Source organism: Jaculus jaculus, chromosome 2 (assembly GCF_020740685.1).
Source record: "Jaculus jaculus isolate mJacJac1 chromosome 2, mJacJac1.mat.Y.cur, whole genome shotgun sequence".
Taxonomy (NCBI): domain Eukaryota; kingdom Metazoa; phylum Chordata; class Mammalia; order Rodentia; family Dipodidae; genus Jaculus; species Jaculus jaculus.
The window spans coordinates 116378413-116390626 of NC_059103.1; the positions used below are offsets into that span (position 1 = coordinate 116378413).

The window sequence follows — 12214 nt, forward strand, 5'->3', positions numbered from 1 at the left end:
GTGGGAGAGGGCTGGAGAGATGGCTTAGCGGTTAAGTGCTTGCCTGTGAAGCCTAAGGACCCTGGTTCGAGGCTTGATTCCCCAGAACCCACGTTAGCCAGATGCACAAGGGGGTGCATGTGTCTGGAGTTTGTTTGCAGTGGCTGGAGGCCCTGGTGCGCCCATTCTCTCTATCTGCCTCTTTCTCTCTTTGTCCCTCTCAAATACATAAATTTTTAAAAATGAACAAAAAATATACATACTAAAAAAATGCTGAGATTACACATGTGCGCCTCCAGATAGTTGAACAGTCAGATTCTTAATACTTAATGGATTATTTATGTTCTTAAATAACAACCTTTATTTCTGCAACCAAAAATTTAAATAAATTGTAAAGCATTTTAAAAAAAAGGGGAGAACACTGAACTCCAAGGCTGTCTTCTGACCTCCACATTGTGTCATGACATGAATGCTCCCCACACAAAGTATTTCTCCAGGAGTCATTAGTTTCTTGACTAATGCAGAAAATAATCACCTCCTTCAGGCCTCATCTTACACATTAAAACAAGATTCTCAAATACAAGAAACTCTCCTCAGTGAATGCTTGTATCTGAATGAAGTAGTGACCACATACATACACAGGATCCAAAAGCCAAGCCACTGCCTCCCCAATGCGCCACTAAAATGCACCCCCACCCGCACCCTTCAAGCAAAGCTGAAAGCAAGTACTTCCGTTACTTCCTTTCCTGCCTTGTGGTATAGTTCACACATTTTCGTAAAACTGAGGAGAAAATGCTTTTATTGATCACAACATGAAACTGACATGGAATCCTGTTAGAATGGAACCAGGATAAATAGTGCCGTTACAAAATTTGTATTTTCACATCTATTTTAGAGGAAAAATATTACATATTAGGGCCTTTCTTAGTGTTACGGATTGTTATCAATAAAAACTTTCTTGGTAAAAAATAGTAATTAACATATATTCTCAAACTATATGCTAAGACCCTGCCTGGTTAACAACTGGCAGGGCTAGGAGTTCTCATCTCAGCCGCTGCGCCCGCACTTCCTTCACGTGGGCAGGGCTGGCTCCCCGGTACTGCAGTTAGGAAGCCGCCTCCTACGGAGCAGGCCCAGCGAGTTCCCCAATTCTGCTCTTTGGAGCAGGAACAACTGCCTGTGTCTTGCATGTTCAGGGACACAGATCTGAAGGCAGCTGCTATAACCTTCTAGCACACAATTAAATGGGGATAAGAAATCAACTCTTGGGAATGCCTCTTAATCACTTGCAGTTTTTAAACTGTAAGGCTTCTGAATATTTCTCAAAATCAGCTTCCCATCTGGTATATGTGATAAACATTTGAACTGTATTTTAGCAATTTCTTCCATCAACTACTCTGCCTTCATTAGGACTATATAAAGTATCTTTAAATAAGTTTTGTTCTCACTGAACTGAAGACTTTTCCTCACTTCTGTGCCCATGGAAATTAATTTGAACATATATACACATACATACACATATATATATATACACACACTGGTATACAGATGTGTCTACATATAAGTAAGTCACTCTTACAATTAGAATAAAACTAGACACTAAGGGGAACAGTCTGGTCGTCCTCAGAAGTCCTGCTCTATGCCAAAGAAGGCAGGTTCAGTTCGCTGAAGGATGTGATGAGACTGTAGCAGGTTTTCTCGTCGTCCGTCAACCCCGCATTGCCAGGTCTCACCACCACAGCTACGTGGACATCTGCTTCCTCGGCAGCACTGGCCTCTGCGAAAGTCAAAGAGGAGGCCAGACAGGCCAAAGCAAAAACTGAAGAGCATCTTGGCTGAGCCCACCCACCCACCCACCCACCCACTCACCTCTCTACCTGCATTTCCCCTGGTTACACAGGGAGCCTATTTCCTCATTCTTTCCTTCTCTGGAGTCACATCTTTACGTAGATGCTAGAGTATGGGTTTTTGATTTGGTTAAAACCACAACAGGTGGGACTACAGAGGGAGTTCCAGGCGAGCCTGGGCTAGAATGAGATCCTGCCTCAAAAATGCAAAAACAAGAAAACCTACAATGGGGGCTGGAGAGATGATGGTTCAGCGGTTAAAAGCACTTGCTTGCAAAGCCTGGCAGTCTGGGTTCAATACGCCAGTTTCCACATTAAACCAGATGCGCAAAGTAGCACATAGGTCTGGAGTTCATTTGCAGTGGCAGCGAGTCCTAACGCACCTACACTCTCTCTTCTTTCCTCCCTCTTTATCTGTTTCTTTCTGTCTTAAATAAATTTTTGTTTGAAGACTACAAGTGGAATCATATGTATTGCCAAATATGGACAGCACACAGTTCTGTTCACTCAACCCTCAAGAAATAATGTATATTGGGTTGGAGAAATGGCTTAGCAGTTAAGCGCTTGCCTGTGAAGCCTAAGGACCCCGGTTCGAGGCTCGGTTCCCCAGGTCCCACGTTAGCCAGATGCACAAGGGGGCGCACGCGTCTGGAGTTTGTTTGCAGAGGCTGGAAGCCCTGGCGCGCCCATTCTCTCTCTCCCTCTATCTGTCTTTCTCTTTGTGTCTGTTGCTCTCAAATAAATAAAAAATTAAAAAAACGTTTTAAAAAATAAATAAATAAATAAATAAAAGAAATAATGTATATTGCTAGAGCTGGCTTGAACCTCAGTGGTAGAGTACTTATCTATCATGCATAAGGCTCAGCGTGCAATGTCAAGGTACCATATATAAGAAGAGCTGATATTGTTTTAACTGCAATGTCCCCCACAGGTTCATGTGTGTAAATACCTGGTCCTCAGCTAGGCTGGGGAGGCTGTGGAACCTTTAGGAAGCAGAGCCTACCTGGTAGGTTTAGACCACTAAGGATAGGCACAGGCCTCGAAGGTTAGTGCCCAGCCCTGCTTCTCGTTCCCTTTCTGCGTCCTGATCTGCCAAGGTGTGAAAAGTGGCAGCCGTGCTAGTTACTATGCCTTCCCTCTGACTTGTGAGCCAAAATCTCTCTCTCTTTCCTCAAAATCACTATCACAGTGACAAAAAGAAAACTAATGCAGAGATCATGCTGGGTTAGGGAAATAAAAAAAAGAGCCAGGCATGGTGATGCACGCCTTTAATACCAGCACTCAGGAGGCAGAGGTAGATCACTGTAAATTCGAGGCCACCCTGAGATTACATAGTGAATTCCAGGTCAGCCTCGACTACAATGAGACCCAACCTCAGGGGGAAAAAAAAGTGTCTTTGAATAGGTGAACCATGTACAACAAAGCCCCAGGTTTACATCCGAGGGCCTGAGGCACAGAGACTGGCCGGGGAGTTCCTATTCAGGAAGGGGTTGTGTGACAGCCCACACTGCAGAGTTCGCATGTGCTTCCCCCATCTGAATGTCTCTTCAGTATCACTTCTGGTAAACAGAAAGGGGTGTTTCAAGGACATCACTGTTGCTTTTTATGCAATTATCTTATAAATTCTCTCTCGAAAAAGCCGTTTTTTTTCAAGCTGGGCATGGTAGCCCATGCATGCCTTTGGTGCCAGCACTCAGGAAACTGAGGTAGGAGGACTGGAACTGCGACCCAGACTGTGGCAACACATTGAGTTCCAAGTCAGCCTGGGCTAGACTGAGACGCTGCCTCAAAATCAATGAATGAATACACAGAGAAGTAAAGCTGTGTTTGGACTGCCAGGTTGCACTCCTCCGCTGGAGTAGGCATTGTAGGAGGGCAACTGAATGGGATGTTATGGACCTCGAGCCCCAGCTACCTCTGGGGCCGAGGAAGAACTCACTTGAGTCCAGACGTTAGATGGCAGCCTGGGCAACAAAGGTATAATTTCAAATAAACAAAAACAATGTCCAATTACTCACCTAAAGTAACATCTGTCAAAAACAAGATGTTGTTGGTTGAGCACCCAATGCTGTTTGCAATCTTCCGGTAACTCTCACTCTCTACTTTGTGTCCAATCTTGGTATCGAAGTGACCGTCAACAAGCTAGACAAAGAGAAGCACTGTCACTTGAAATATACCTTACATCCCTCTTGTCCCTTTTCTCTGAAAAACATGGCAAACAGTGGCTTTATACCATAAATGTTTGCTGAGAACTTATCTAACAGAGAACTTACAAAGGCTTGCAGATTACGCTGCTAGGCCTGCCCACTTTTCTGAGTTCTAACTATAAAGTATAGCCTTTCCTTTTCCCAATTTTTGAAAATTGTATTTATTTGTGAGCACGGGGGCAGGGGATGAAGAGGGAGAATGAGTGACAGCCAGAGCCTCTTGCTTCTACAAACTCCAACACATATGCTACTTTGTGCACCTGGCTATACATGGGTACTGGGAAACTGAACCCTGGGCCAGCAGGCTTTACAAGCAAGTGCCTTTTACCAGCTGAGCCATCACCCCCCAAAAACCAAAGTAGGGATGGTTCAGCAGTTGAAGGCACTTACCTGTGGCCTGGGTGTGATTCCCCAGTAAAGGTACACAATGTAGCAATACAGCCCATGCATGTGGAATTCATCGTGTGCAGTGGCAAGAGGCCCACGCACACCCATTCTTTTGTCTCTCCCTCCCCCATAACAAAAAAAGCTGGTGTGATAGCACACACCTTTGATCCCAGCACCCAAGAGGTTGAGAGAGGAGAATCACAGTGAGTTCCAAGTCAGCCTGGACTACTGTAAGACCCTGCCTCAAAAAAAAAAAAAAAAAGACAAAAATCAAGCCAAGTGAGGTGGCACATACCTTTAATCCCAGCACTCAGGAGGCAGAGGTAGGAGGATTGCCACGAGTTCAAGGCTACCCTGAGACAACATAGTTAATTCCAGGTCAGCCTGGGCTAGAGTGAGACCCTACCTTGACAAACCAAAAAAAAAAAAAAAAAAAGACAAAATAATAATAATAGGTCTGGAGAGATGGCTTAGTAGGTGCTTGCCTGTGAAGCCTAAGGACCCCACCCCAGTTTGAGGCTGGACTCCCCAGTACCCACATAAAGCAGATGCACAACGTGGCAATTGTATCTAGAGTTTGTTTGCAGTGGCTGGAGGCCCTGGTACGCCCATTCTTTCTCCCTCTCTCTCTGTTGTTCTCAAATAAATAAATATAAAAGAGCCAGGCATGGTGGTGCACACCTTTAATCCCAGCACTCAGGAGGCAGAGGTAGGAGGATCACCATGAGTTCAAGGCCAGCCTGAGACTACACAGTGAATTCCAGGTCAGCCTGGGCTAGAGTGAGACCTTACCTCAAAAAAAAAAAAAAAAAATAATAATAATAATAATAATGATAAAAATTTTTAAAAAGGCAAAAAAAAAATGAAAAGGTAAATTGCAGTAGCTGGAGGCAATGGCACGACCATTCTCTCTCTCAACCTGCCTCTTTCTCTCTCTGTCACTCTCAAATAAATAACTAAAAATAAACAAAAAAAACTTTTTTTAAAAAAAGGCTCTGGGGCTGGAGATAAGGCTTAGTGATTAAGGTGCTTACCAGCAAAGCCAAAGGACCCAGGTTCAATACCCCAGGACCCACATAAGACAGATGCACAAAGTGGCACGTGTCTGGAGTTTGTTCACAGTATCTGGAAGCCCTGGCGTGCCCATATTCTCCCTCTCTCTCCTTGCAAATAAATAAATTTTCATTTTTTTTTTTAAAGAAGGTTCTGAACATTACCCTTTTAATTCTAAGTAGTGGTACATGCCCACAATCCTAGCAATTGGGAGGTAAAGGTAGAAATATTGTTGCCAGTTGAAAGACAACCTTGTCCATATAGCCAGTTTCCGGACAGCCAGGGCTACAGTAAGACCAACTCACTCACTCCCTCCCCCACCCCTCTCTCTTACACACAAACACACACACACCACAAAACAAACAAAAAACGAAGAGCTGGGAGTAGTCATGCATGCCTTTAGTCCCAACACTCAGAAGGGAAAGGTAGGAGGATTACTATGAGTTCAAGGCCAGCCTGAAATGACACAGTGAATTTCAGGTCAGCCTGGGCTATACAAAAACGCTATCTCAAAAAAAAAAAAAAAAAAGAACGAAAGAAAAATAACTTTTCAGTCAGGGTCTCATGTACCCATGGCTGGCCTGGACCTTTATAACTCTTGATCCTCTTGCCTCTAACCTCACAAGGGCAACATGCACCACCACACCTGACTTCATTTTCTAGCACCTTTCTTGTTTTTTTTTTTTTTGGGGGGGGGGGTAGGATTCACTCTAGTCCAGGCTGACCTAGAATTTACTATGTACTCAGGATGGCCTCAAACTCATGGTGATCCTGCTACCTATGCCTTCTAAGTGCTGGCTTTAAAGGTGTGTGCCACCACGCCCAACTTTTTTTCAATACTTTCATTTATTTGTAAAGAGAGAGAGAAAATGAGAATATAAGAATGATCTGCCAGGGCCTCTAGCTCCTGCAAACAAATTCCAGATGCATGTGCCACTTCGTGCATCTGGCTTTATGTGCGTACTAGGGAACTGAACCCTGGTCGTTAGGCTTTGCAAGCAAGTGCCTCAACTGCTGAGCCATCTCTCCAGCCCCGTTTTCCAGCATCTTTGAACACTACCCTTGCTGTCTTAGACATAAATGGGAGTCAATGTGTAGCTTATAATTAACCAGTAGTAATTAACATAATTCATATTTCAGTTCAGCTACAATGGTATGATCTTCTGAATGTCTCCACGTCTTACAAACTAAAAAGCAAGTTTAATGATCACTCAGACAGAAAGGTACTATTAAGGTTTGGGGGAATTTTGTTTTCCTGAGGTAGGGTCTTGCTATAGCCCAGGTTGACCTGAAATTCACTATGTAGTCTCAGGGTGGCCTCTAACTCACATTGATCTTTCTACCTCTGCTTTCCAAGGGCTGGGATTAAAGGCGTGGTCCACCAACCCTGCTTGTATTACTTTTTTTCTCCCCAAGATAGAAGAGCTGGGTGTGGAGTGCCTGCCGGTGAACCCAGCACTTGGAAGGTGGAAGCAGGATGATCAGAATTCCAAGTTTGAGGCCAGCCTCAGTTACATGACACCTTGTCTTAAAAAATAAAAATAAATTTAAAAACACAGTATACACCAGGCATGGTGGCACATGCCTTTAATCCTAGCACTCGGGAGGCAGAGACATAGGAGAACTGCCATGAGTTCGAGGCCACCCTGAGTCGACATAATGAATTCCAGGTCAGTCTGAGCTGGAGTGAGACCCTACCTCAAAAAAAACAAGAAAAAAAAAAAAAAAAGAGGACAACCACAGAACTATGGTATAATTTTATCAAGTATATATAAATATTAGCTATTTTTTCTTTTTCTTTTTTACTTCCTTGAGGCAGTGTGATTTCACTCCAGCCAAGGCTCTGCAGCTCAGGTTGGCTCCTGAGCACTAGTATTAACGGCCACCACACTTAGCCTCTTATCTAATCTTATATTTTCTTTTGAGCTGTTGATTTTTTAATATTCATAAGACAACTGAATTACACATTAGTTCCTGAGTTAGCGGGCATACACATCCATATACTTTTAAAAAATATTTTTATTTATTTATGGGGGGCAGACAGAGAGAAAGAATGGGTACACCAGGGCCTCTCGTCACTGCAAACAAACCCCTGAGTCCTTAGGTTTTGCAGGCAAGCACCTTAACCACTAAGCCATCTCTCTAGCCCTGCAGTCATATATGTATTTTTCACAAATATAAAATAACTGGTTCTAGTACAACTTTAACCAGAATAATTTCGAGGAATATTTAAATGTAGACTTCTGGCTGGGCATGATGGTACATACCTTTAATCCCAGCACTCTGGAGGCAGAGGTAGGAGGATTGCATGAATACAAGGCCACCCAGAGACTACAGAGTGAATTCCAGGTCAGCCTGAGCTAGGGTGAGACCCTACCTCAGGGGAATTAAAAAAAAAAAAAAGAGTAGACTTCTCACCTCCATTGCCTTTCTAGGAAAAACTGGAGTCTATTTTCCCTTCGATTTTTCAAGAGAAGGTCTCACCATGTAATTCATGCTGGTCTCCACTCATGATCCTTCTACCACAGCCTCCTGACTGAAGGGATTACAGGTATGTGACCCAAATCTGGCTTTAATTCTACTTTTTTCCAGGTTGACCTGGAATTCACTATGTAGTCTTAGGTTGGCCTCAAACTCACAGTGATCCTCCTATCTCTTCCTCCCAAAAGCTGGTACCACACAAAGCATGTCATCCTTTTATGTAAGAGAGTGCCCAGGGTTTCAACTTCTCAGTATATATAAATGCAATTGTGTACGAACATTCCTCTAGCATTTGGGTATTTCATGCCTTGATAGTGTCACAACAAAAGAACTAGAGCCTACCTCAAGAATATCCCCCTCTGTAGAATGGCCAAACAGCAGCTTCTGCGCCTCCACGCTCCCCGAGGAGTAGACATACACCTTCCTTCCAGCCTCTCTCCACTTCCTAATGGCTGGAACGACATCTGCAAAGAACCTATAGGGCAGGCTGCATGATTATCAAGTAGGAACACATCACTTGGCCAGGTGAAATCAGACAATATACAGGTGCCACACAGTTCTTAGCTACACTCAAATGGTTATCTGAGAACCAACTCCATGACAACGGAGATTCCTGCAGTTCTAAAATGGGTTGGTTACGAGAGTTCTGGGATCACAGCAGATGTGAAGCAACAATTTGGGGGGAGAAACTAGTTTTTGATAGTAAAACTGCATAATGGAATGAAATAAGGAAGTAGAACCAAATGTGGTGCACGCCTTTAATTCTAGTACTAGGAAGGTTGAAGCACGAGGATCACCATGAGTTCCAAGAAAATCTGGGCTACAAATTAAGTTCCAGGTCAGCCTGGGTTAGAATGAGACCCTGATTCAAAAAGAGAAAAAGGGAGGGGAGGTGGCACACACAATCCCAGCACTCGGGAGGCAGAGGTAAGGAGGATTGCTGTGAGTTCAAGACCACCCTGAGACTATATAATGAACTCTACATCAGTCTGGGCTAGAGTGGGACCCTACTTCAAAAACCAAAAAAGAAAAGGAAGTTAAACTTGGGCTGCAGAGATGGCTAAATAGTTAAGGTGCTTTTCTACAAAGCCTAACACCCAGGGTTTGATTCCCCAGGGCCCACATAAAGCCGGATGCACAAAGCAGAGCATGTATCCAAAGCAGTTTACTTGTGGCAGCTAGAGGTTCTAGTATGCCCCTTCCGTCCCATTCTCCCTCCCCCTCTCTGCTTGCAAGTAAATAAATAGACATATTTGAAAGAGCCGGGCGAGGTGGCAGATGCCTTTAATCCCAGCACTTGGGAGGCAGAGGCAGGAGGATTGCTGTGAGTTTGAGGCCACCCTGAGTGAGGCTACAGAGTGAATTCCAGGTCAGCCTGGGCTAGAGCAATACCCTACTTCGAAAAACAAACAAATAAATAAATAAATAAATAAAGATTAAAAGAAGCTAAACTTATTTAAGTCTGGACTTTCTATTTATTTAACACAGAAAGGGGGGGGGGGAGAATGGACACACCAGGGCCTCTAGCCACTGCAAACAAACTCCAGATGTATGTGCCACCAGGTGCATATGGCTTACGCGGGACCTAGAGAATCGAACCTGGGTCCTTAGGCTTCACAGACATGTACCTTAACCACTAAGCCATCTCTCCAGCCCTAAGTCTGGACTTTTTGAATGAAGGAACCAAGGGAAAGGCTAACTAGTGGGAGTACAATCTCCTGGATCTACATTTGTGAATATTTTTCAGCATGAATCACCTTAGATTCCCAGATTACTGGCATATCCCAATTTTCAATACAACCTTTAAAGAGAATCCTTGTAAGAGGTATGAAAAAATGACATCATTTTACAAAATGGAATACACGAAACACAAAAATTTCAGCTGGAAACGGTTTTGGATCTGAAGGTATACATAGAACAACTGACTAAAATCCTTGATGACAGCACGTTATCAAGGACTCCTGGGTCAGCCGGGTATGAAATATGGAAGCACAGGTATATAAATCCCAGCAGTGGGAAGGCTGAGGCAGGAGAGTCCAAGGTTGAGACCACCTTGGGCTACACAGCAAGATCCAGGCCAGCTTGGATTATATATGTACGTATAAATAAGACCCTGTCTTTTTTTGTTTGTTTTATTGAGGTCGACTCTCACTCTAGCCCAGGCTGACCTGGAATTCACTATGTAGTCTCAGGGTGGCCTTAAACTCACAGCAATCCTCCTACTTCTGCCTCCCAAGTGCTGGGATTAAAGGCATGCGCCACTCGGCTCAGCAAGATCCTGTCTTTTATTTAAAAATCTCAACAATACAATACTTGGCAGTACAGCCATCAGAAATCTCATAACCGAGGCACATAGGTGCTCAAACGCACGTGGAAAAGGGACAGTGCTGATGTTAAGTCCCAGAGGCAGTGGGTACAGATCCCTACCCAGCATTCTCACTGCTCTTTATCAGAAGTAACAGGTGTTCACATGGTCCTGGGAAGCATACCAAGAGGTATAATCATTCATGTGCTACAAACAATATGCACTTTGTTCAAGAAATTACTGCCAGGCGTGGTGGCATATGTCTTTAATCCCAGCACTTGGGAGGCAGAGGTAGATGGATCGCCATGAGTTAGAGTGAGACTCTACCTCAAAAAACAAAACAAAACAAAAAAGCTGGGTGTGGTGGCACACACCTTTAATCCCAGCAATGGGGAGGCAGAGGTAGGAGTATCACCATGAGTTCAAGGCCACCCTGAGACTCCATAGTGAATTCCAGGTCAGCCTGGGCTAGAGAGAGACCCTACCTCGAAAAACCAAAAAAAAAAAAAAAGAAAAAGAAATTGCCACTTCTTTCTTTTCTGTGTTTGAAAACAAGGTAACTACGTAACAGACTGGCCTTGACAGCAACCCTCTTGCCTCAGCCTCCTGAGCACAGGAATTACAAACATACAACACCATGCCCGGGTCAGGTTATCATTTTCTATGGAGCTGTTTTAAAGTCCTTCAGCCACCCACAAAGCTAGACATACAGACCTGGTGGACTGAGCTGAGAGAAATGCTTTAGCTCAGCAATGAAAAAGGAAAACATAACTTGTTTGCTAGCATGAAAGCAATGTTGACTTTATCTGTTTCACGAATTGTGCAACTTCAAATAGAGAACTAGTGAGAGGCTTATTTGGATGTGGAGCTAAGACAACGTACTCTGCTTTCATGTGGCCAGCCGTGAATGCCGCTCTCCACATGTGGCCCTGTAGCTGCTTGAGAGCCGTGGTCTTCCGGTCAAGAGACATCTGCCAGCACACATTATCTACCACGGCCTGGATCATCTGCTGCAGGTCATCTTCCCCGTTCCCAGATGCCGCAGGGATCGGAACAGCCCCGTCCAGCTGGGCATCTTCTTCAGCCTTTAAATCAGAAACAACGTGAAGTTTGTTTTATGTGTGTTTTTAAAATACCATTAAAAATTGCCAGGCGTGGTGGTGCATGCCTTTAATCCTAGCACTTGCAAGGCAGAGGTAAGAGGATCACCATGAGTTCAAGGCCACCCTGAGACTACATAGTTAATTCCAGGTCAGCCTGGACCAGAATGAGACCCTACCTCAGAAAAAAAAAAAAAAAAAAAAATTGACACTCTGAGGACTGGAGAGATGGCTCAGCAGTTAAAGGCACTTGCTTGCAAAGCTTGATGGCCCAGGTTCAATTCCCCCAGTACAGATGTGAACAGATGCCCTAAGAGGCACATGCATCTGAATCTGGTTTACAGTGGCAAGAGGCCCTGGCATGCCCATACTCTCTCTCCTAAAAAATTAATACTATGGGGCTGGGGAAATAGCCCAGCAGCGAAAGGGGCTTCAAGCTTTTAGGCTGAATTGCTTCCACCTAAAATAAACTACATTTACAAGTTTACATTACCTTTCTTAGATTACTAATGCTCAAGAGGCATGCTATATACAACAAGAAAGAGTGAATAATGGTATAAGAAAGCCCGGCTCATGCTTATTATCTCAGCATTCAGATTGTGAGATAGGAGAAGCCCTGCCATGAGTTCAAGACCAGCCTGGGCTAGAGACAGACCCTGAAAAAGAAAAAGATGGCAGGAGAACCTGGTTTAAGTTACTCTGTAGGATCAATCAACCAGGACTTCAGCTTTTTTTTTTTTTTAAAGTATACATCTTAGCACACTCCCATTTCAGGAGTACCTTTTACTTTCTTAATAAATAGTCTATTTCTAATACTTAAAAATAAAACAGAGGCTAGAGAGATAGCTTAGTGAT

At 43.9% G+C, this 12214-nt stretch overlaps 1 protein-coding gene across 2 annotated transcripts in view; it reads right to left on the reverse strand.

Moving 5' to 3' along the window:
* Window positions 1–761: 761 nt before the first annotated feature.
* Enoph1 (enolase-phosphatase 1) overlaps window positions 762–12214 on the reverse strand; it is a 34482-nt gene continuing 23029 nt past the window's right edge. Inside the window, exons 3-6 of one of the 2 annotated variants that reach the window (XM_045142754.1) lie at window positions 11142–11344; window positions 8297–8429; window positions 3845–3968; window positions 762–1798 (exon numbers count right to left, since the gene is read on the reverse strand). In XM_045142754.1, coding sequence (XP_044998689.1) covers window positions 1617–1798; window positions 3845–3968; window positions 8297–8429; window positions 11142–11344 — 642 coding nt within the window. In that variant the 3' untranslated portion in view covers window positions 762–1616. The remainder of the gene's footprint in view (window positions 1799–3844; window positions 3969–8296; window positions 8430–11141; window positions 11345–12214) is intronic. The other variant, XM_045142755.1, reaches the window with a different exon arrangement.